Raw genomic sequence first — 20048 nt, 5'->3', positions numbered from 1 at the left:
GGGACTGGAGCAGGCCCTCCTGCCCACTGCACTGCGGGAGGCGCTCCAGCAGCCCCAACCTGTCCTCATTTAATCCGTTAGCCACTAGAACATAACATTTAACCAGTTAACTAATTCAACAGGATTTAACATCCCTAGTGGCAACTGGCAGAGCTCCGCTGATGGCACCAGAGCCTTCCTGACTGCCGCCAACCCACAGCATTCAGCTGTTCGGATTCCCCACTGAGCTAGGGACCCCTCCCTGCCGAGGGAGCCTGGCTGGAAGCAGGAGCTGGGCTGGGATACCCTAGGCCACAGGTAGCTTGGGTTCAAGGAACCCTGAACTGCCAGGTCTTTCCCCCTCATCTCCCCCATGGGAGCTCCATTCCCTGCCTTGCAACTGGCCCTACAAGACAGGTACCCTGCTCTGATCCCCGTGAGGACAAGGCAAGGCAAGACCTTGCTTACCCCAGCTCCCCCCTTAAACGCACAGACACGGCAAACTTCTCTCCTGGTGTTTATTGTTGTACATTGGAGGATTCAGCTGCCTTCTGTGGCACAGCATGGCAGAGACCCTCACTGTGATAGCTTCCATCAGTGGCCCGGCTTGGCTCTCCCTGTGCCCCAGTGTCCGTGGCTTGCCATCTCCCACGCACTGCTCTACACGGTTAGCGCCGTGACCATGGCAGGCATGTGTGGGGGGTAGAGATGTCAGCAGGGTCTTGATTCACCAGCTCTGTTGTGGTGCTGAAGATACGTGGGTATTAAAGTGACCTGCTATTAGGTCTCCACATAACTGGAGCGTAGCGAGAGCTCTGCCAAGGCAGCTGAGTGGGTCTCTTTCCAGGGCTAGCTTGTCTCTCGGGCCAGGCTAGGGGAACAGGCCCGGCACGCGTGTCCACGGTCAGGCCAGGACGGGGTATGTGGCGGCCGTGGTCACTCCGCAGTTGTTGTCCCGCATGGACATGAGGATGTAGCCGTCGTTCCCCCAGTAGGTGGACCAGGAGTTTTTGATGAGCCAGTAGCTCTCCCCTTGGAGGACCCCGTAGCCCACGGCTAGCACCGCATGATCCAGCTCGTTGCTCTTGTTTCCTAGGAGAAAGGAGAAGAATGGCCATCAGAACTTTCTTGCACAAGAGCGTCCATGCAGTGTGAACTCTTGCGCAAAAGCACATTGATTTTTCTGAGGTGTGGACGCGCTTTTGCGCAAGAAGTTTTAGCGGAAGATCTCCTCCACAAAAAGCTTCTTGTGCAAAAACCCTGCAGTGTAGACAAAGCCCTAGAGTTCTTTGAGGGGGTCAACATATATGTGGACAAGACCGACCCAGCAGATTCAGTATACTTAGATTTCCAGAAAGCCTTTGACAAGCTCTTAAGTAAAGTAAGTTGACATGGGATAAGAGGGAAGGTCCTTTCATGGACTATTAACTGGTTGAAAGGCAGGAAACAAAGGGTAGGAATAAATGGTAAGTTTTCAGAGTGGAGAAAGGTAACTAGTGGGATCACCCAAGGTCTGTCCTGGGACACATTCGATTCAACTTATTCATAAATGATCTAGAGAAAGGGGTAAACAGTGAGGTGGCAGAATTTGCAGATGATACCAAACTGCTCAAGATAGCTAAGACCAAAACAGACTGTGAAGAGCTTCAAAAAGATCTCACCAAACTAAGTGTTTGGGCATCAAAATGGCAAACGAAATGTACTGTTAATAAATGTAAAGTAATGCACATTGGAAAAAATCATCCCAACTATACATATAACTAGCCAATTAGCCCGTCCTACGAAGGGATTTTCAGGTCTCTCCTCCACCTTGGTCTCTCCTGAGCCTCCAGTCTCTCGCTCCCTCTCTCTCGCTCTCCTCCTACTGCCTCCCCCTCTCTCTCAGCTCTCCTCTGCCTCCTGCCTCTCTCTCCGTCTCTTTCTTTCTCTTCTCCTCCTCCTGCCTCTCTCCCCTCCATCTCTCCTCACCCCCCTTCCCCTTCTCCTCCCGCTGTGGAGCTCGGCTGAGTGCTGCCTGCTCAGCCAGGCCGCCGCGAGGGAGGAGAGGCGGGGTGGTGATGTACATGGCCAGGGGGTGGGGCTGTCTACGTCACCGCCCCTCCTTCCCCTCCCCTGCAGCGGCCTCACTGAGGGGTGCAGCACTCAGCGCCATGGCGGGCGGGAGAAGGGGGGGCGGTGATGTACACGGCCACGCCCCCGGCCGTGCATGTCAGCACCCTGCCCCCCTTCCCCTCCCACCGGGGCTCAGCTGAGCGGCACAGCACTCGGCCGAGCCGCCACGGAGGGAGGGGAAGGGGGGCGGGGCGCTGACGTACACGGCCAGGGGGCGTGGCCGTGTACATCAGCATTACAGACACTGGGCTACTCTATATGATATGATAGGGACTAATTTAGCTACAACTACTCAAGAGAGAGATCTTGGAGTCATTGTGGATAGTTCTCTGAAAACATCCACTCAGTGTCCAGTGGCCGTCAAAAAAGCAAATAGAATGTTAGGAATCATAAAAAAGGGGATAGAGAATAAGACAGAGAATATTTTATTGCAGTGTTTCTTAAACTTTAAGACCAAGGAACACCAAACAATATTAAAAAAAAGGGGTCGGGGGAAAAGGGTCGGGGGGAAAGTTGAGTAAAAAAAGTCGCCCCTTTAAGGGCGGCCATTTTTTAATTCTGTTGTTCTCCGTGGCACACTGGTATACCCCGGAACACAGTTTAAAAAACACCGCTTTATTGCCTTTATATAAAACCATGGTTCACCCACATCTTGAATACTGTGCACAGATGTGGTTGCCTCATCTTAAAAAAGATATATTGGCATTGGAAAAGGTTCAGAAAAGGGCAACAAAAATGATGAGGGGTTTGGAACGGGTCCCATATGAAGAGAGATTAAAGAGACTTGGGCTTTTCATTTTAGAAAAGAGGAGACTCAGAGGGGATCTAATAGAAGTCTATAAAACCATGAGTGCTGTGGAAAAAGTGAATATTGAAAAGTTATTTACTTATTCCCATAATATAAGAACTAGGGGTCACCAAATGAAATGAATAGGCAGCAGGTTTAAAACAAACAAAAGGAAGCTTTTCTTCACTCAACCCACAGTCAACCTGTAGAACTTATAGCCAGAGGATGTGGTGAAAGCTAGGACTTCAACAGGGTTCAAAAAAGAGCTAGATAGATTCTTGGAGGTTAGGTCCATCAATGGCTATTAGCCAGGATGGGTAGGAATGGTGTCCCTAGCCTCTGGCTGGAAATGGATGACAGGAGAGGGATCACGTGAGGATTACCTGTTGAGTTCCCTCCCTCTGGGGCACCTGGTATTGGCCACTGTGGGCAGACAGGACACTGAGCTAGATGGATCTTTGGTCTGACCCAGTCTGGCCGTTCTATGTTCTTATCTCTGTTAGCGCCGGAGCTCACGGGAACACGACAGCCAAAGGAAATGCCAAGCACCAAATGGTTAATTAACAGGATCCTAGACACGATGCCCATTGGTCTGACCTGGCTGTGGCAGGATCCAGCAGCTACCTCTGCTTGTCCCAGGGGGGGCTGCTTTGTCCAACTGGAGACAAGCAAAGTCCCCGCCCAGCGGAGACCCTCGCGCTGCCCAAGACTCACCGCAGGAGGGCTCGTAGTAGACGCCATTGGCGTAGAATGCAAAGGACTTGGGAGAGGCGTCGATGTTCACAGCCAGGGGGCCGTGCTTGTAGAGAGCCGCTTTCAGGGCTGTGACGTTACCGGGGTCTACGTTGATGTAGCCGGCGACACTGGCGATCAGCTCAGACTGGTTGTAGTGACAGTAGCCGTTCTGCAGGGGAAAGCCGGGGCGGGAACTGGGTGCCAAGGCTACTGCAGCCAAACCCACAGCCTTGCCCACCAGCCAGATCTCTACTCTGCAGAGCAGAGAAGGCAGCCAAGGGGCGGGCAGGCAGTGCTGAGCTGTTAACACGCCCCTGGCTAAGGAGGAAGTTTCATTGCTGGAGACCCCAAATTCTCCTCCCCACCCTGGCACCCAGCTGAACTACTCAGGGACTGGATCAAACACCCAAGTTTCCACAGACCCACAATGTCCTTTCCAGCCACCGCCAGGCTCTGAGGAGCTAGTGACAGCTGTCAGCAAGCCCTGGCCGTGCAAGGTGCAATGGAGCAGCTCACGAGTGAGAAGTCACGCTCATGCACAAGGCGGGAGCTCTGGCCTCGCGGCTCTCCTGCCTAGACACTTGCACAGGCCCCCCACCCCATGCTGGATCATCTCAGGGTGCATCTAAACTACATGGCTCCGTCGACGGGATGAGGCATAAGGGGGAGGTCGATAAAGGGCTTTCATGTGGACAGGGGAGTGTCCAGACTGCCCTGATCTGCCAACAAACAGCTGATCATCAGCTGATCGGCAGAGTGCGGCAGCCATTTAAATTTAAATGAAGCCGCGATTATTTAAATCGCGGCTTCATTTCCCTCTGCTGATCAGCCTAATCTACATGGCTCCGTCGATGGAGCCATGTAGTTTAGACGCACCCTCAGCGTCCTGCAGCCCCCCCGCACGATGCAGAGCAGGGCTGAGTCTGTTTGACGGCGACAGAGGTGAGACACAGGCAGCGTCAGGACACAGTTCTGCTTTGCAGAGCTCCTCAGCACCCCCATTCACGCTGGAGAGTGGTGGGTGCAGCAGCTGCTCAGCACCAGGGCTGGATTTGCACCTTTACGCAGCCCATGGAGGATCACCTTGAATGCCCCCTCCCTCGTCAGCCGACCTTCCTGTGGCACACAGTGCGGGAGAGGTCAGGCACCCCTAGGCACACGCCTTCGGGGCCTAATTGGAAACCCGGGGCACTTTGCCTGCGTCGCAAAAGGAGCCCGGCTTAGCTGGGGATTGGACTCAGGTCACAATCCATGGCTCTAACCACAAGGCCACCTTGCCTCTGGCAGGCCTGGAGTCTCTGAAGTGGCGTGTGCATGCCCCGGATAGGGTACAGTGCACCTCCCCCACCCTCTGTTCTCCTCTGGTGCCAGCCCAGCACTCACCTGGCCCATGTACGGCCCGTAGGACTCGGTGCTGGCAATGCCACCGTGCTTCATCATCCACTCGTACGCCAGCCACTCCTCGCCGCCGTCGCAGGCGTGGTTCCCGAAGCCCCAGGAGCAGTCGATCAGGACTTGCTGGGACAGCGGGGTCAGCACGCCGGTCTGGGGAGAGCCGGGAGAAAGTCAGCGTCCCAGCCAAGAGCTCCAGAATCCCTTGGGTAACGCGCAAAGCCCAGAGGAGAGGGAGGATGGGACTTTCCCTGATCTGAGAGGGGTCTGTTGTCTGCCTGCGCCAGCCAAATATGCCAAAGGAGGGGGGATCACTGGGGTGTGCCCAGCTGCCCGCTGTCCCATTCCAGGATCACCCCGCCCTTTGCTTCCTCTCCCCGAGCGAGGGGAGGCCTCTGCTTCCCAGGCGTGTTGTGTCTAGCAGGACCACACAGCACACTCCATCTCTACCCGCTGCTCTTTAGCAGCAGCCAGAAGCTAGCCCTGGATTCAGGCCACGTTCCCCTTCAGTGCCCCGACCTTAATGCCCAGCCCTGGCAGCTCCAGCAGCAGCCGCTCCGTGGTGCCAGGCGCCGTCTGGGGCTCAGGTGCACCAGCTGCCTTGGAGATTGAGCTACCCCCTCCCTAGACGCACACAGCAGCCGGGCTCTCACCTTGAGGAACAGGGCGCCCTCCATCGCCCCGGTGACAGCAAAGCTCCAGCAGGAGCCGCACACGGCCTGGTCCTTCACTGGGGTCACGGCGCCTGGGGAGGGTTGCAGTGAGGTAGTTTAGGGGGTTTAAAGCCAAGAGGGCTAATGGCATATGAGGGTGCATTAGGAGGAGCATTGCCGGCAGATCCAGAGAAGGGATTATTCCCCTTTATTCAGTTCTTGTGAGGCCACATCTGGAGTATTGTAGGGATAACATATTAATGTATTGAAAATGATTCCTCCAAATGGAAGTGACTCCCCATAATTTGTTCCCCACAACTTAAAGTGTTTAGATTTATTATTAATTCTTCTTCTTATTATTATTATTTGTTAAGATTGTTAAATGTTTAGATTTATTATTATTATTGTCCCTTTAGAATATAATGTATTAGGTCATGTAACTTAGAACTGTTAAGAATATAATCCTATGTAGCCAGAAACAGCCCCCCCCCCCCCCCCCCCCCCCCCCGTGCTCCAGGGCATGCTCAAGTTTGTGCAAGGGGCTGCTTGAAATTGACATTGCAGAGATACATTGTAACAATGCATTGTCAAGCCACTAACTCTGCTATGGGAGCCAAGCCCTGTAATTGACTAAGGGCATTGTTACTTAATTGAGGCCTGTTCTCTTTAAAACATTGTAACTTTATTCAGCACTCAGAGAATGTTTTAAGCAATACCACCCAGAAACTTTCTGTAACTACAACTTTTATTATTATACAAAATACTGTATGAATGTATGAGAGAGTGCTTGGATGATGAATGAATGGCTCTGAGAGGTGCCAGCCTGAGAATACAGCAACAAAGGGCTGAAGAAGGCGTCAGGTGCCAGTGCAACCAAAAGGTGTCAAGTGGAGAAAACCAAGTACTGGAGGTCCACCCGATGAGATCACTGACGAGCACCTGGCAGCCACCCTGGAGACATCAAAATGATGCAGCAATTTCCATAGACTGGCATAGGAAGAAATTCCTATAAGAACTAAAAAACTATGGAATTAGAGTCCAAGGTTCTGCTGCCAGCCCACCAGGAGCTTCAGATGCGCATCTGATCAGGACTTCGCTCCCCACTACCATCACTTGTGTACAGAGTACCTGGCCAGTATTCTGTCACAAGCAACTTTCAGGCTGGTAACTATACACAGAACTTGAATGAATGGATGTATGAATGAATGGTTATATCTATCTATCTATCTATCTATCTATCTATCTATCTATCTATCTATCTATCTATCTATCTATCTATCTATCTATCTATCTATCTATAGTAGTTAAACAACATTGTTTGCTTCTATCTTTTCTTTATTTTTTTTTATTATTATCTTTACAATAAATGTGGCTTTTTGCCTTATCCCCCTCATAAGATCCTGCTTGCTTGTATTTGGTACAACAGTATTGTGTCCAGTTCTGGGCCCCCCACTATAGAAAGGATGTGGACACATTGGAGAAGGTCCAGCGGACGGCAACCAAAATGATGAGGGGGCTGGAGTTTGAGGTGAGGCTGAGGGATTTGGGTTTGTTTAGTCTGCAGGAGAGAAGAGTGAGGGGGGATTTGATAGCAGCCTTCAGCTTCCTGAAGGGAGGTTCCAAAGAGGATGGAGAGAGGCTGTTCACAGTAGTGAGGGATGGCAGAATGAGGAGCAAAGGTCTCAAGTTACAGTGGGGGAAGTCTAGGTTGGATATTCGGAAAAACTATTTCACTAGGAGGGTGGGGAAACACTGGGCTGGGTTCCCTAGGGAGGGGGTGGAATCTCCATCCCTAGAGGTGTTTAAGTCTCGGCTTGACAAAGCCCTGGACGGGTTGATTTAGTTGGGATTGGCCCTGCCTTGGGCAGGGGGCTGGACTTGATGACTCCTGAGGTCTCTTCCTATGATTCTAGGAAAGCCTCCCACATTCTTCCAAAGGAAAGTGTCCATTTTGCAGAAAAGTTCCTTTTTACGGAGAGTAACAGATCCTACTTCGGCCCTCTATGGGGCTTAAACCTGGGACCCCCCTGCCATGGTCTACATTAGGGTTGTATTTCAAAATAACCCCCCCAGGTCGAATTTATAAGCAGAGCATCCATACTACCACACCTGTTATTTTGAAATAAACTGCAGAATTCGAAATCTGTACTCTGCTTTTCATCAGGAGTAACGCTAATTCCAAAACAGTTATTTCAAAATAACAGTTGTGTGGACGGTCAGGTGCTGCTATTTCTAAATAACTACTCCCCAGAGTAATTTGAAATAATTAGTCCCCAGTGCTTCCTGAGGTTCTACGTCCGAGGTAGCGCGTCCACATGAACGGAGCCTGCCTCGGACTCATTTCGAGGCTTCCCAGTTGTGTGACCACGCTAGTTTGATTTTGTACAATCGGGAGTTAAGTTGAATTTTCCAATTTTGAAGGAGTTTCCTAGTGTAGACGCGGCCTCAGAGCTGAAAGCTGCTGCCGCCGCCTGAGCTAAAGGCTTGCTCCAGTAGGTGGAAGCAGCATGAGACTCAAAACTCCTCCATGGCCTAGCTGCTAGAGCGGGAGGTGGGCTCCACAGGTGGCGAATTATATGGGCCTGTGGGGTCCATGTCCCACCCATAGTCTGGAACATGGGCCTGTCTTCATGGGCACCGGATCATGGGCAAGATGCTTGGGCTGTTCAAAGCCATCCCGCCCATGAACCTGGGGAGCATGGTGCCGGCAGCAGTGAGCGACGTGGCTCCAACCTGCTCTGCTCTGCCCCCAAGCCCCCACCCTGCCCTGCCTCTTTCCAACTTCTGCCTCCTCACTGCCAGGAGCTAGCAACACAGGGCAGAGCACCGTGGGCTGGGGCTGGGTCGCTCGCTGCTGCCGGTGCCAGGCCCCCACTAACTCCCCAGGCTGCCCTGGGCCCTGTGAGTCCCTGGTGTACGGGGCCCCCAAGGCACAGGGCTTGGGATGGTGACCCCAATCAGTCCTCTAGACGGACAGCTCTGCTGGGCACCACCAAAAATTATGCACACTCGGCCCCCAGGGTAGGCCCATGTCCTTGAAATGTGGTAGCCGAGCTCAGCTCAGGAAACCCTTCAGCCCGGCTGCTAGAGAGGAAGCTCTGCCCTTCGACACTAGCTCGTCAGGCGAAGGCAGGGAACCCTCAGTGCATCACAGCGATGGGACCCACTCCCTTCCAGAGGAGAGCCCCTCGGCAGGGCCTGGACTCCCCGCTGCTCCAGCGAGACCAGGGTTAGAATGGGCGGCTGAGCACCGCAAGCCTCACTCACCAGACAGCCTCCAGTCCAGGCTCTCCGGGAGGACGAGGCTCTCGTACCCCTTGGACGGGAAGGGCTGCCCGTTGTTGGGAGCCCCGCTCTTGAGCCGCCCCCGCAGCACGGCCATCTCCTCCGGGGTGCGGTCGGCCAGGTGGTTCAGCACCAGCTTGTAGGGCAGGTTGGCCCGATTCTTGGAGTGGACGTACCTGGGTGGGGAGGGAGGCATAGAGGAGGGAACTGGGCCGCAGACAGCATGGGCTTGTGGGCACCCTGCCTGCAGCCAGAAACCCCAAAACCAAACTGTCACAACTGGCCCGGGAGGCCCCTCGCCATGTCAGGGCGCTTGGGCGAAGCCACCCCAGAAGGAGCTGTTTCCTCCTTCCACCGGCTGATCAGAGGCCCCTAGTCTGGAGCCTGGAGAAGCTCAGCCCTGCAAAGCAAGGGAAGGGCATGGGGCAGATCTGGGTCAGGTTCCATGGGCCATGATGGAGGCTGTAGAGCAGTCATCCTTAGCACTTAGTGCTGGCCCTCAAAGCTGCGCTTGGGGTGGTGGGGTGCAGGAATGTCATGCAAGAGATTCCACCTGCTTTGGGGTGGGAGAGGGCAGGGGTTTGCAGGCAAACTTTCCAGCCCCCAGCCCCTTTGGTTTTTTGGGCGTCCAGTTGGAGACGCCTGGGGCTGGATTTTCAGTGTGGGCCAAGTATCCACGAGCTACAGTTGCTCGGCTCTGCTGAAAAAAAACGGAGCTCGATGGCTCTTGAGCTGGACATTCAAAGATCCGCACCCAAACATCACACTCCGAAACAGTGTCCCGGGTTTGTTCCAGGCACAGGGTGCAGTGAAACCCGTACCTGAGCGTATCCTCCCTTTTGAAAGAGTTCCCCAGCGCAGCCATATGCAAACAAGTCACTTCCGTCATTTTTAGAAGACACCTCTAGCAAGCAACCAGTTTTTTTGCTGGTGCCTTGGGTCATCCCTTGAGATGCTTCATCAAACCCTCTTATCCCTCCTTTCCATTCCTGGGCAGCCCCTACCTCATGTTGTGGATGAAAGTGTGTTTCCTGTGCTCCCTCTCCTTCTCGCTGCGGTACGTCTTCCTGAACTTCTCCTTGTAGTGGTGGAACAGCCGGTGATGGACCGTGTCTGTCTCTCTAATCCTCCCGACAAACTCCTGCATCGGATTGGCCATGATCCGGTGCTCTGGCCCCGCTCCAGGCCAATGCTCGCACGTTAGACCTAGGAGGGACCGTAGGATTGCCAGATAGTTTAACAAAAAAATACTGAACACTGTCGCCCCCCCCCAAAATGGGAAAAAATTCTGTCGAGGGGAAAAAAATGGGGGAGACCAAAGTTGATAAGAAAAAAAAGCACCCCCCAGAACAGAATTGTGGAACACACACAAAAAAATAGTTATATTTTTTAAAGGAAGCTGCCCCTTTAAGATGGCCACCATCTCTGCTGGTCATGTGGGCCAGAGCAGCATGCACTCCGCTCCCACACCAGCCCGGCGCCACCCTAGCATGGCGCCCAGCAAATGCCCCCCATGCCCTCTTTGCTACAACTCTGCTGCACTCTTCACTCTCCCGCCAAATGTGGAGGGGAAAATGGTCCCCGCGGGCTTCCATCCAAGGGAAACAGTGGACATTTCACATGTCTGGTATTTCCTGTTTTTTTTTAACTGGAAGGAGCCCACAAATACCGGACTGTCCGGGTGAATACTGGACAACTGGCAACTCCAAGGGACCGGGGCAGAAGAAACCGTCTGAGACAAGTTTGTGGCAAATCCAGATTATCCCAGGAACAGACAGGCAGGGCAAAGACTGTAAAGAGCAGGACCGACTTTCTCAGATCAATCATAAATCAAGCAGGGTCTTCCCCAGGTCACTTCTTGCCCCAGCAAAAAGTTGTGCTTGGCCTAGAGGCAGTGACTAGGCCAGATTTTGCTATTACAGGGCTGTTAATCTGGAGTAGCTCCCTCACGGTTGGGGAGGGGTTTACATCCGGCCCTGCACCAATTGCAGAGGGCCCTCCCCATGTCGCCGGCTGGGTTCGGAGCTAAGGGACGAAAGCTCTTTTGTACTCATCCCGATACGTTTCAAACCCGAAGATCTTGATCCTCTCTGAAATCCCTCGGGCTTGAGTTTCTCAAAACCCTCCGCAACAGAAGCCAATGGTGCTGCCCATGCCAACGGCACCTAACCTGAACCGTGGGGTGACACCGGAGTGTAGGCTGGGCCAGGGCAGTGTCACTTCTCCTGTTGGGTGTGGCTTCAGTCCATCGGGGGCCAGAAAAGTTGAGGCCCATGGATCCTGGCAAGTTAGCCAGCCTGGTTCGGGAAGGGCGGGGAATGGCTGTTCACGGGTGTAAACAAGCTCCAGCAGAACTACACCTCTGTACACCAGCCGAGGGGCCGTGTGGGATGTTGACACTTCTCTGCGCAGTGCGAGGTTTGCCAGCGCCAGCGTTCACAGCTAGAGTTGGCCAGCCAGGCGCTGCATGGCACAGTCTGTACGGATTTGCCAGCAGACTGTGCTCTGCAAGGACACCATGGCCATCCCCACAGGCACGAGTGGGTTTCCAAGCACAGGCCCCAGAGTCACCAAGCCCCATGAGTGTCTGGTGGCTTAGGTGGGAGAAGGTTCTGCCTTCCCAAACCGCCAGTCTGGCCCTGCCCACGCTCCGCCACCTACTGTGGGCGTCCCGGGGCAGAGTGTTGCTGCCCCAAAGTGCCCGTCCGCCGGGGTAGCTTGGATCACGCTGCCGCCTCCCTCCCTGGTGCTCTGGGGGCTGGAGCCATGTGGCCTCATCTCTCCCCGCTGCTCCCTGGCATGGGCCTCACAGCCACCTCCTTTCCCACTACTCTGGGGTGGGGAGGCTGGAGCCTCCCACAGACCAGGGCAGTGGTGCACTTACCACGTGGCAGCCTGAAGACGCTGGCCGGGAAGCGGCGGGCGAAGCCGCTGTAGTCAATTTCGTACTTGTCGTAGTGGGAGCCCAGCAGGCTGTTGAAGCCCCGCATCTCGTAGTGGACGGGCACGGGGCCGCCGGCGGAGCTGGCCACCCACAAGGTGTAGACGTTCTTCTTCCGGCCCCAGTAGGACACGTTCTGCCACACGGCGCAGAGCTGCCCGTTGTAGGACTCCTCCCGCACGGGCTGGGGAGGCAGCGGGCGTTAGGGGCACATTTCCGCACGAGACAGGACAGCTAAATGCCGGTGCAAGAGGGGGTCTCTATGGTGCACATACAAGGTCCTGCCCGCGGTGCTCCGGCAGCAGCTGTGCAAGCTGTGAGCAACGGGATGGGGGCGGCGGTCAGGCCTAACTCGCATCTCCCCCCTTGGGGGACGTACCCCCTGGAGTGCACATAGGGAGAAACCCCCACCCTCTGCAGTGAATTATCCCTGGCAGGGTGCACGAGGGGGAGAGGGACCCCTCTTCACTTGCGCACCCACGGAAGGGTCACTCGGGCCCACCTTCAGCCCTGGCACAAGCTCCATGGTTTCCGTGGCGATGCACCTCTCTCAGGGCGGGGCTGGATCTGCCTCAGAACATCACTGCCAGGGGAAGGGATGCGCTGGCTCCGTTACCCATCATGCACTGTGCCGCCGAGCCCCGGGCCATGTGCACTTTGCAAGGCTGCAGCACCATGGCCAGCGGCCCGGGGGTATGGAGCAGGGCGAGGAAGCTGGAGGGAAGCAGCCCAGACCCTGAGCAGGAGGCCTGCTCTCTGGGGCCCTTCCTTGGCAGGAGCCCCGAGACAGGGGCTCACCTTGAAGCCGTCCAGAGTGGGGAAGACGCTCTGTGGGCTGATGAGATCCCCGGCTGTGCCGTTGACCCGGAAGCACTTCCGGACGTTCACCTGGGTTTCCGTGGTTTCTGGGGTCACCTTGAAACTGGCGCCAAATGGCTTCAGGGAGCCAAGCTGGTATGTGATGACTTGGCCTGCAGAGAGGCGCCCAGGGCAAGCAGTTACCGTGGAGGGCTTCAGCCCTCCAGGGGAGCCATGCTGGGCGCACTAAGCTCTCCCGCGGGGCCAGGGGAAGCGGAATGGAGGAAACCTTCACTCTGTGCTGAGCAACGGGGCTTTGGGAGACGCAGGCCTTGCCAGGGGCTGTGCTCCCTAGGACAGGATCAGGTCCCCACACTCAGCACTGGTTCACCAGAGGACTTGCCCTGCTACACTGCTGGCAGGAGAGGCGAGGAGAAGCAGGCTGGCTGGACAGAAGAGGCTGGGTCGTGCCATTGCAGCAGCTGTGACCTGAAGCCATTAGCTGCTTTGCAGCAAAGAACCAGGGAACTCACCGGAGCGGTGTGCACGGTGGCTCTACCCCCGAGTGCCTGGCGTGGATTTCCCTCTCCGGCAGACCCAGCCTGCCAGAGTCAGGCCCCCAGCTCCATGCTTAGGGGTAATACTAGAAGCTCATTTATTCGTCCCACAGAGCATAAACTGACCTCGCCTCCGGGACCTGGGCCCAGGTGCTGTATCTTGAGGCACGTCCCAACCCCAGAGGACATCCCAACCTCAGAGGAGAGAGCCTGGCTGTGCAGCCAGACGTGGGCAAGGGGAGAAGGATGCTGCCTCCCTGGACTGCTACCCCCACGGCACTCAGGTGACCTACCGTGGTAGTACTGGATCCGGCTCTGGCCTCCGGTCAGGTTGTACCAGGCTTCAAAGGGCTCCTCGATTTCAGCATAGGGAAGCCTGATAACACCTGCAGGACCACACGGTGACAGAAGCCAGGTTAAACTGAGTCCATCCCATAGAGACAAGGTCACATTTTTGCCCTAGGGACGCTGTCCCTAGATCAGTGGTCTCCAACCTTTTTACACCCAAGATCACTTTTTAAATGTCGGGGCAAGCCAAGATCTACCCCATCCCTTCCTCCAGGCCCCACCTTCTCCACTCCCCTCCTCTCCATTATGTACTGCCCCCAGCCCTGACTCACTCTCACTGGGTTGAGACAGGAGGTGCGGGCTCTGGAGAGGGATTAGGGTGCAGGAGGAGGTGGAGAAGGGGATGCTGGCTCAGGGAGGGGGCTCCAGGCTGGAGAGTGTTGGGGTCAGATGGAGGGTTGAGGTGCTGAGCAAGCCACAGGCTTGTGGATGTGGGGTGCAGGCGTTTGGGTTGGGGTGTGTGAGGGGCTCAGGGTAGGGGGGGTGGGAGTATGATGGGCTCAGGACAGATTTGCAGTGTGTGGATGGTGCAGGAGTGTTGCGGAAGAAGACTAATGATGTAGGGGCTCAAGACGGGGTTCAGGGGTTTGTTGGGCTCAGGATTCTGGTTGGGGGGAGGGGTGCAGAAATGTTATGATGCTGCGGCCAGATGGGGACTTGGCCCCAATTGGGGGCTAGTTGGCCAGGCTTCATTTTTAAATACAATATTATGTCCAACACAAAATGTTTCAGCATTGTCTTTATTTATGGGAGGAGTGGGGAACCGGTTTTGGGTTGGGGGTCGCTGACCCACAGAAAAATCAGTCGGGGACCATGTAAGTGACATGCAAAAAACAACCCCTCCAAACCCTCCCAAGCCTCACTGATGTGGCCCCAGCTGAGACCCCCGGCACTCCAGCCCTGGGGGGAGGGCAAGTAGGTCTGAGATTCAAGGCCTCAGGCCAGATTAACTCTTCTGGGGTTCCAGGGTCAGTGGATTTTGTGGACCCCTTTATGCTCTGAGGTCGGGCCAAAAACGAGGGATCTAGTACATGGGACAGGAGTGCCAGTGAATGAGATAGGGATGGGGGTGCAGAATCTGGGTGGAAGTAGGGTACAGGAACAAGCTGGGGATAGGTGTCTGGCCAGTGGGCAGGAGGCAGGGTGCTGGTGAGGGTCTGGCTAGGGGCAGGAGGCAGGGTGCTGGTGAGGGTCTGGCTAGGGGCAGGAGGCAGGGTGCTGGTGAGGCTCTGGCTAGGGGCAGGAGGCAGGGTGCTGGTGAGGGTCTGGCTAGGGGCAGGAGGCAGGGTGCTGGTGAGGCTCTGGCTAGGGGCAGGAGGCAGGATGCTGGTGAGGGTCTGGCTAGGGGCAGGAGGCAGGGTGCTGGTGAGGGTCTGGCTAGGGGCAGGAGGCAGGGTGCTGGTGAGGCTCTGGCTAGGGGCAGGAGGCAGGGTGCTGGTGAGGGGTCAGGCCAAGGAGAAGGGTGCTGGTGGGGGGTCTTTTCGGGGTAAGGGAGCAGGGGTGCTAGTGAGAGGTCTGGCCAGGAGAGGGGGGCAGGAGCAGCTCAGCTGGTACCTGGAGGTCTCCAGGGACGAGGATCTCTGGGGCAGGGTCTGTGGCAGTGCTGGAAGAAGCGGACATGCGGCTCCTTTAAGATATCCAGCCGCTCCGGATCCTGCACCACCATCTTAACTACCCCCCCCCCCCCGCCTCCCCAGAGCACGGGGAAGGAAGGGAAGACAAGAAAGCGTGTGCACTGTTGTGGGCCGGGGAGCAGCGTGCGCTTTCTTCTCTCCCCCCGTCACGCCGCAGGAAGGAAGGAAGGAAGGAAGGCAGCACAGGGAAGGAAGAGAAGTCCAAAGGCTCTGCTCCAGATCTGGCGCGGAGCCGTGGGACTCTCTCCCCATGCTGCAGAAGCCGGAGCTAGCTCTATTTTTGCAGAAGGCTACAGCGCCAGCGTGGGCTCCTCGCTAGCGGTGGAGGGGAGTAAAGGGGGGGCCGGGAACACTGCCTCACGCTCGACTGGCCATGCCCCCACAATCATCCAGTCGATTGTGATCGACTGCTTGGTGGCCACAGCCCTAGACCGTACACTCAGACAGGCTGCCCAGCTGCTGGCTGACTGCAGGGGGAGCTAAGAATGACCCAACAGCTGATTTTAATCTGGGGACGGCCTAATCCTGAGCTCCGGCTTGCTCTGCACCCAGGCAAACTCCCTGAAGCCAGTGGGAGGGTGCAGAAGCCAAGTAAGGGCTTGCCCCGTGCTCTCTAGCCTGGTTTCACGGTCCAGCATTTGCAGCGCAAATCATTTTTCATGGCTGCAGATTCATGATGGATTGGGGTTGGGGACATGGGGCAGCACAGAGGTAAATTTCAGCTACTGGAATCTTCCCTTCTAGGGAGAACTCGCTGGGTCCTACTGTAATTTTTTCAGGCCAATACAAACTTCTAACATGGGCCCCCTCCCACACACAGCACAATTTGCAGCCTGGGCCAGGCCCGGTAAAGTGTATCCCTCTCCCTGCCCCCAGGTGCGGGCCCTGAGAGCTGGTCATGATCAGTCCAGGGCATTAGCCCAGCTAGGAGGAGAGTGTAAGTTTCAGTTGTGTCTTGTCCCAATAGGGAGCCTAAGCAAACCACTTCAGAGGTAAAAAAGCTCCTTTGCCAGGGTCTGAAAGGGGCTAGAGGAGGGGAAGGGGTGGGGTGGGGTGGGGTGGGGTGGGGTGGGGTGGGGTGGGGGGTAAATTGAAGGTTGTTTAAAGATGTGATTGAACAAAATCATATGGCACCTTTTGCATGGGGGACAAACCCTGCACCCCAGTGTTCCAACAGGTGGGGGCCAGGGGCTCTAAATCTGCCCTCCTTTGCATTTTGTGCCAGTTCCAGATGCAGCCCCACAGCTTTGGTGGCTGGAACGCACCCCAGACCAGGAGGGGACCGATTTCTGAGTCAGACCTGGCTGGCATCACAGGAGAAGCGCTACCCCCTCCACACCCAACCCTTGTGCTCAGACCCCCGGCTACCCTGGACTTGGAGCTGGCACCACTTCTGCCCTGCCAAAGTGCTTTGGGCCACACTTGCAAAGGTATTTAGGCGCCTAGCGCTGCCAATAAGCACCCAACACCCCTTGATTTCCAGGGGGATTTAAGTGCTCAGCCTACCGCGGTGTTTTGGAAATCTCACTAGCATCCTTAAGCACTACAGAATGCCTGTGAAAATCTGTCCCTGGGGGAGCCTGAGGAGGAGGAGGGGGTTCAACAGCACCTTCCAGACACGGCTCTCCAGGCACTGGCAAATATTAATTAAGCCTCAGAAGTCCCCTCTTTGAGACGCCAGCCCCACACGCACAGGGCCAAGCACACTCCTGGCGCATTACCTGTAACGTGATAGACATCTCCGAACCTGGGGACTGGCGGTAGGTTAGCCTTGGCTCCTGGAAGAGAAGGATCATCTTATCGCCAGGTGCAGCTCCTCCCCTCCAAGACCAGCCCCTGGAAGCTGAATGGATGTGAAGCCTTCACAGCCTTCCAGGACACAGCACTGTGTCTGTAACCCCAGCCAGGTGCAAAGAGCAGCCCAGCTGGTGGCGAGTTAGATGAACGGGAAGGGCCGGGGCTGTGACCTCCTGATTCCCAGACCCCCAGGGCTCACATGCAGAGAGTGGGGCTGGAAACATTTTTGTGATGGGGGTGGGGAGCTGAGGGCCATACCCATGGATTTGGGTTGCGATTGCAACTTCAACCCAAGGGGGTGCTGCAGTGTCACACCCCTCGTGCCAGCGCCTCGGCACGCCAGCAAGGGAAGAGAAGAGCATGGCCTGGCCGGGGTACTAGTGCTCTGTAAGGGTGCCTCTCCCCCCATACATCCTTCGATGGCACAGGACCCCAGCAGCTCTACCCCAGAGTTACTACTTTACACTAAGCCTCTGCATCCCACTCCCCCAGACCAAGTCTGAGGGCAGTAGGGGACCAGTGTCACCGATCTCATGCACCCGCAACTCCCAGAGAGTCCAGAGAGTGTCCAGGGTGCAGGATCTGCCCTTGGTGGATAAAGGCTGCCTCATGCCAGCACTCACTGGCCCAGCAAGCAATTGCACCTACTGTGAACTGCAATATCCCCGTCCAGGCCAGAACCAGGGGCCCCCCAATACATCTATGGACTGTCACTTCCTACCCTTGTTCCCCTCCTTTCTGCCAGGGAAAACTCCCACCAGACCTGAGAGCCAGAGCTCAGCTCTAGACCCAGGGCACCAGGGCAGGCCATTGAAAGTGGGTGCAATAGCCCTTGGGGCAGGGAAGAGACAGGACTTGGTGGACAAGGTTATAAAGGGGGATTCTCTACCAAGGCTGCTGGAGGCAGACAGCCCTGTGGGACTCCCCGCCACTAGCTCCCAGACTGACAGACAAAGGCAGCCACCCCGCCACCTCCCTCCGTCTGGGCCTGGCCTCTGGAGCCACGGAAGGGCCAGCAAGGACTGTGAATGCTGCGAGCCCAGGGCTAGGCTAGCAGAGCCCACCCACTCGCTGCCTTTTCAGTACCCCCCCCCCCCCCCATATACAGGGTGCGGCAGAATTAGCAGGGAGATAAACTCACCCAGGGAACGGCTCCACAAGAGAAGGATCAGCGTCCACCGGAGGGTCGCCACAGGTGCAGCCCGCAGAGCCATGGTGCTCCCTCCCTTGCTCCCGCTTTGCCAGCCGAACCTCCCAGGAGCCCCCTAAAAGGGAGGCTGGATGCCAATCACTGGTACCCTGTCAGCCAATGGGAAAAGTCAGCCCTTCCCCATGGGCGGGATAACAAAATGCTGCTGAATTCAAGAAGAGGCTGGGTTCTTTGCAACCTGCCTATTGGCTCCTGCAGGTCCGGGGTTGGGCGCAGAGGCTCAGCATGGGCACGTTGAAACACGATCGTTGCGGGCCAGGTCAAGGCCGAAAGATGCCAGGCTTGGGATGGAGATCGTTGAATCCTGGGAAACATCCGTGGATGGGGCATGAACAGGCTCTAGAAGTGGGCCGTGCTGTATCATTTTTGCTTTAGTCTCTGCCAGCCACAGGGCCCGCGTGGGTCCCACAGTGCAGCCCTGCCCTGGCCTACAGCGAGGGGAGCCCAGGACAAATCGATTGTGGGGCCAGACTCCACCTCACGTCTCTCCTCCGCACCATTTGTTTCCATCGGCTCTTGGGACCTGTCTCCAGCTATGGAGGAGAATGCACTTTGTCTTTCTATAGCCTGGCCACATCCGCTTAGCCAGCCATGAAGACTAATACTGGGAAGAGCAGACTTTTGGGGGATGTCAGCGGGCAGGAGGGGGCACAGTGAGATACCACAGGTTCTCAGAGGTGCTGGGCACCTGCAGCTCCAACCGAAGTCCATGTGGGTGCCAAAAAGCAGCCCACGTGGTCCCTCGTGGCAGCGTGGCTCTGGGCTGCGTGAGGTCCCACCCAGGATGTGAAGAATCTCTGTTAGAAAGATCTAGGTTGAATCCCATGCCCCATGAGCTCCGATCTTGGAGAGATGCTGAACACTTTGAGTCTGACTCATCCCTGAGTTTTCAGCCAGGATGCCCTTTGTCAGGCAATTGTGCCTGTGTCTGTGTTTTTAATAAATAAAAAAGAACAAATGAAGAATGCAGAAAAGGAAAAACACTCAGTAACTAATTCTCAGGTCGCCTTCGCTCCCTCCACTTGCTTCAGCTGGCTTCCTTTTCAAGGCCACCAGCAAACCCTGTCTCAGCCAGCTGTGTCAGCATGCTCTTGGGAACCCCAAACAAAGCCGATAAGAACCCTGCTCCCTCGACTAGCTCCTCCCGGCTCATGCCTATGCGCGTCAGCAAGTCAGGCCAAATTCTGCTCTTTCCCCAGGGTGAAGCTGGAATGAATCCGCTGAGGTCCATGGAGTCAGGCGGTGAAAGTGAAAGCAGAATTTGAGCTGAGGACTTGAAGAGCATCCTCAGGAGTGGATAGTGATAGAAATGTAGCCGTGTTAGTCTGGTGTAGCTGAAACAAAATACAGGACAATGTAGCACTATAAAGACTAACAAGATGGTTTATTAGATGATGAGCTTTCGTGGGCCAGACCCACTTCCACTTCATTTTGATCTGAGGAAGTGGGTCTGGCCCATGAAAGCTCATCATCTAATAAACCATCTTGTTAGTCTTTAAAGTGCTACATAGTCCTGTTTTTTGTTTCAGGAGTGGATACTAATATATTTGTATTGTGGGACCACCTGGCCACCATGCAAGGACCTAGCTTGGGCTAGGCGCTGTACGCCCCTAACGACAGTCTATCTCCAAAGAGTTTGTGATCTAAGTGCAAGGCGAGAGATGATAAGCGGGCGAGTGGGGAGAACAGACGCCCAGAGTCTCCTTCAGTAACTGATCTGCTGGGAGGAAGCCTCCCACGGGATCTGAATCCAGGTCGCCTTCCCTCCGGCAGGCTGGAAGCTGCAGGGCTCCCTGCATTAGCGTGTGTTGCCCGTTTCC

General features: G+C 55.7%; 1 protein-coding gene across 1 annotated transcript; it reads right to left on the bottom strand.

The window, feature by feature from the left end:
* Nucleotides 1-480: 480 nt before the first annotated feature.
* On the bottom strand, nucleotides 481-18289 carry LOC102458104 (digestive cysteine proteinase 1-like). The gene is made up of 11 exons (XM_075908780.1): nucleotides 18160-18289; nucleotides 16943-16999; nucleotides 13533-13625; nucleotides 12683-12855; nucleotides 11828-12068; nucleotides 9948-10149; nucleotides 8926-9119; nucleotides 5659-5750; nucleotides 4997-5158; nucleotides 3593-3782; nucleotides 481-1071 (listed from the first exon to the last, which is right to left on the bottom strand). Exons 1-11 carry the CDS (start codon nucleotides 18230-18232, stop codon nucleotides 884-886), a joined length of 1665 nt encoding a protein of 554 aa, XP_075764895.1. The 5' UTR covers nucleotides 18233-18289; the 3' UTR covers nucleotides 481-883.
* Between the last annotated feature and the right edge of the window lie 1759 nt (nucleotides 18290-20048).

This window comes from Pelodiscus sinensis, chromosome 25 (assembly GCF_049634645.1).
Source record: "Pelodiscus sinensis isolate JC-2024 chromosome 25, ASM4963464v1, whole genome shotgun sequence".
In the NCBI taxonomy this organism is placed as follows: Eukaryota; Metazoa; Chordata; order Testudines; family Trionychidae; genus Pelodiscus; species Pelodiscus sinensis.
Note: the sequence above shows the minus strand (reverse complement) of the source record. Positions and strands in the feature narration are given on the sequence as shown.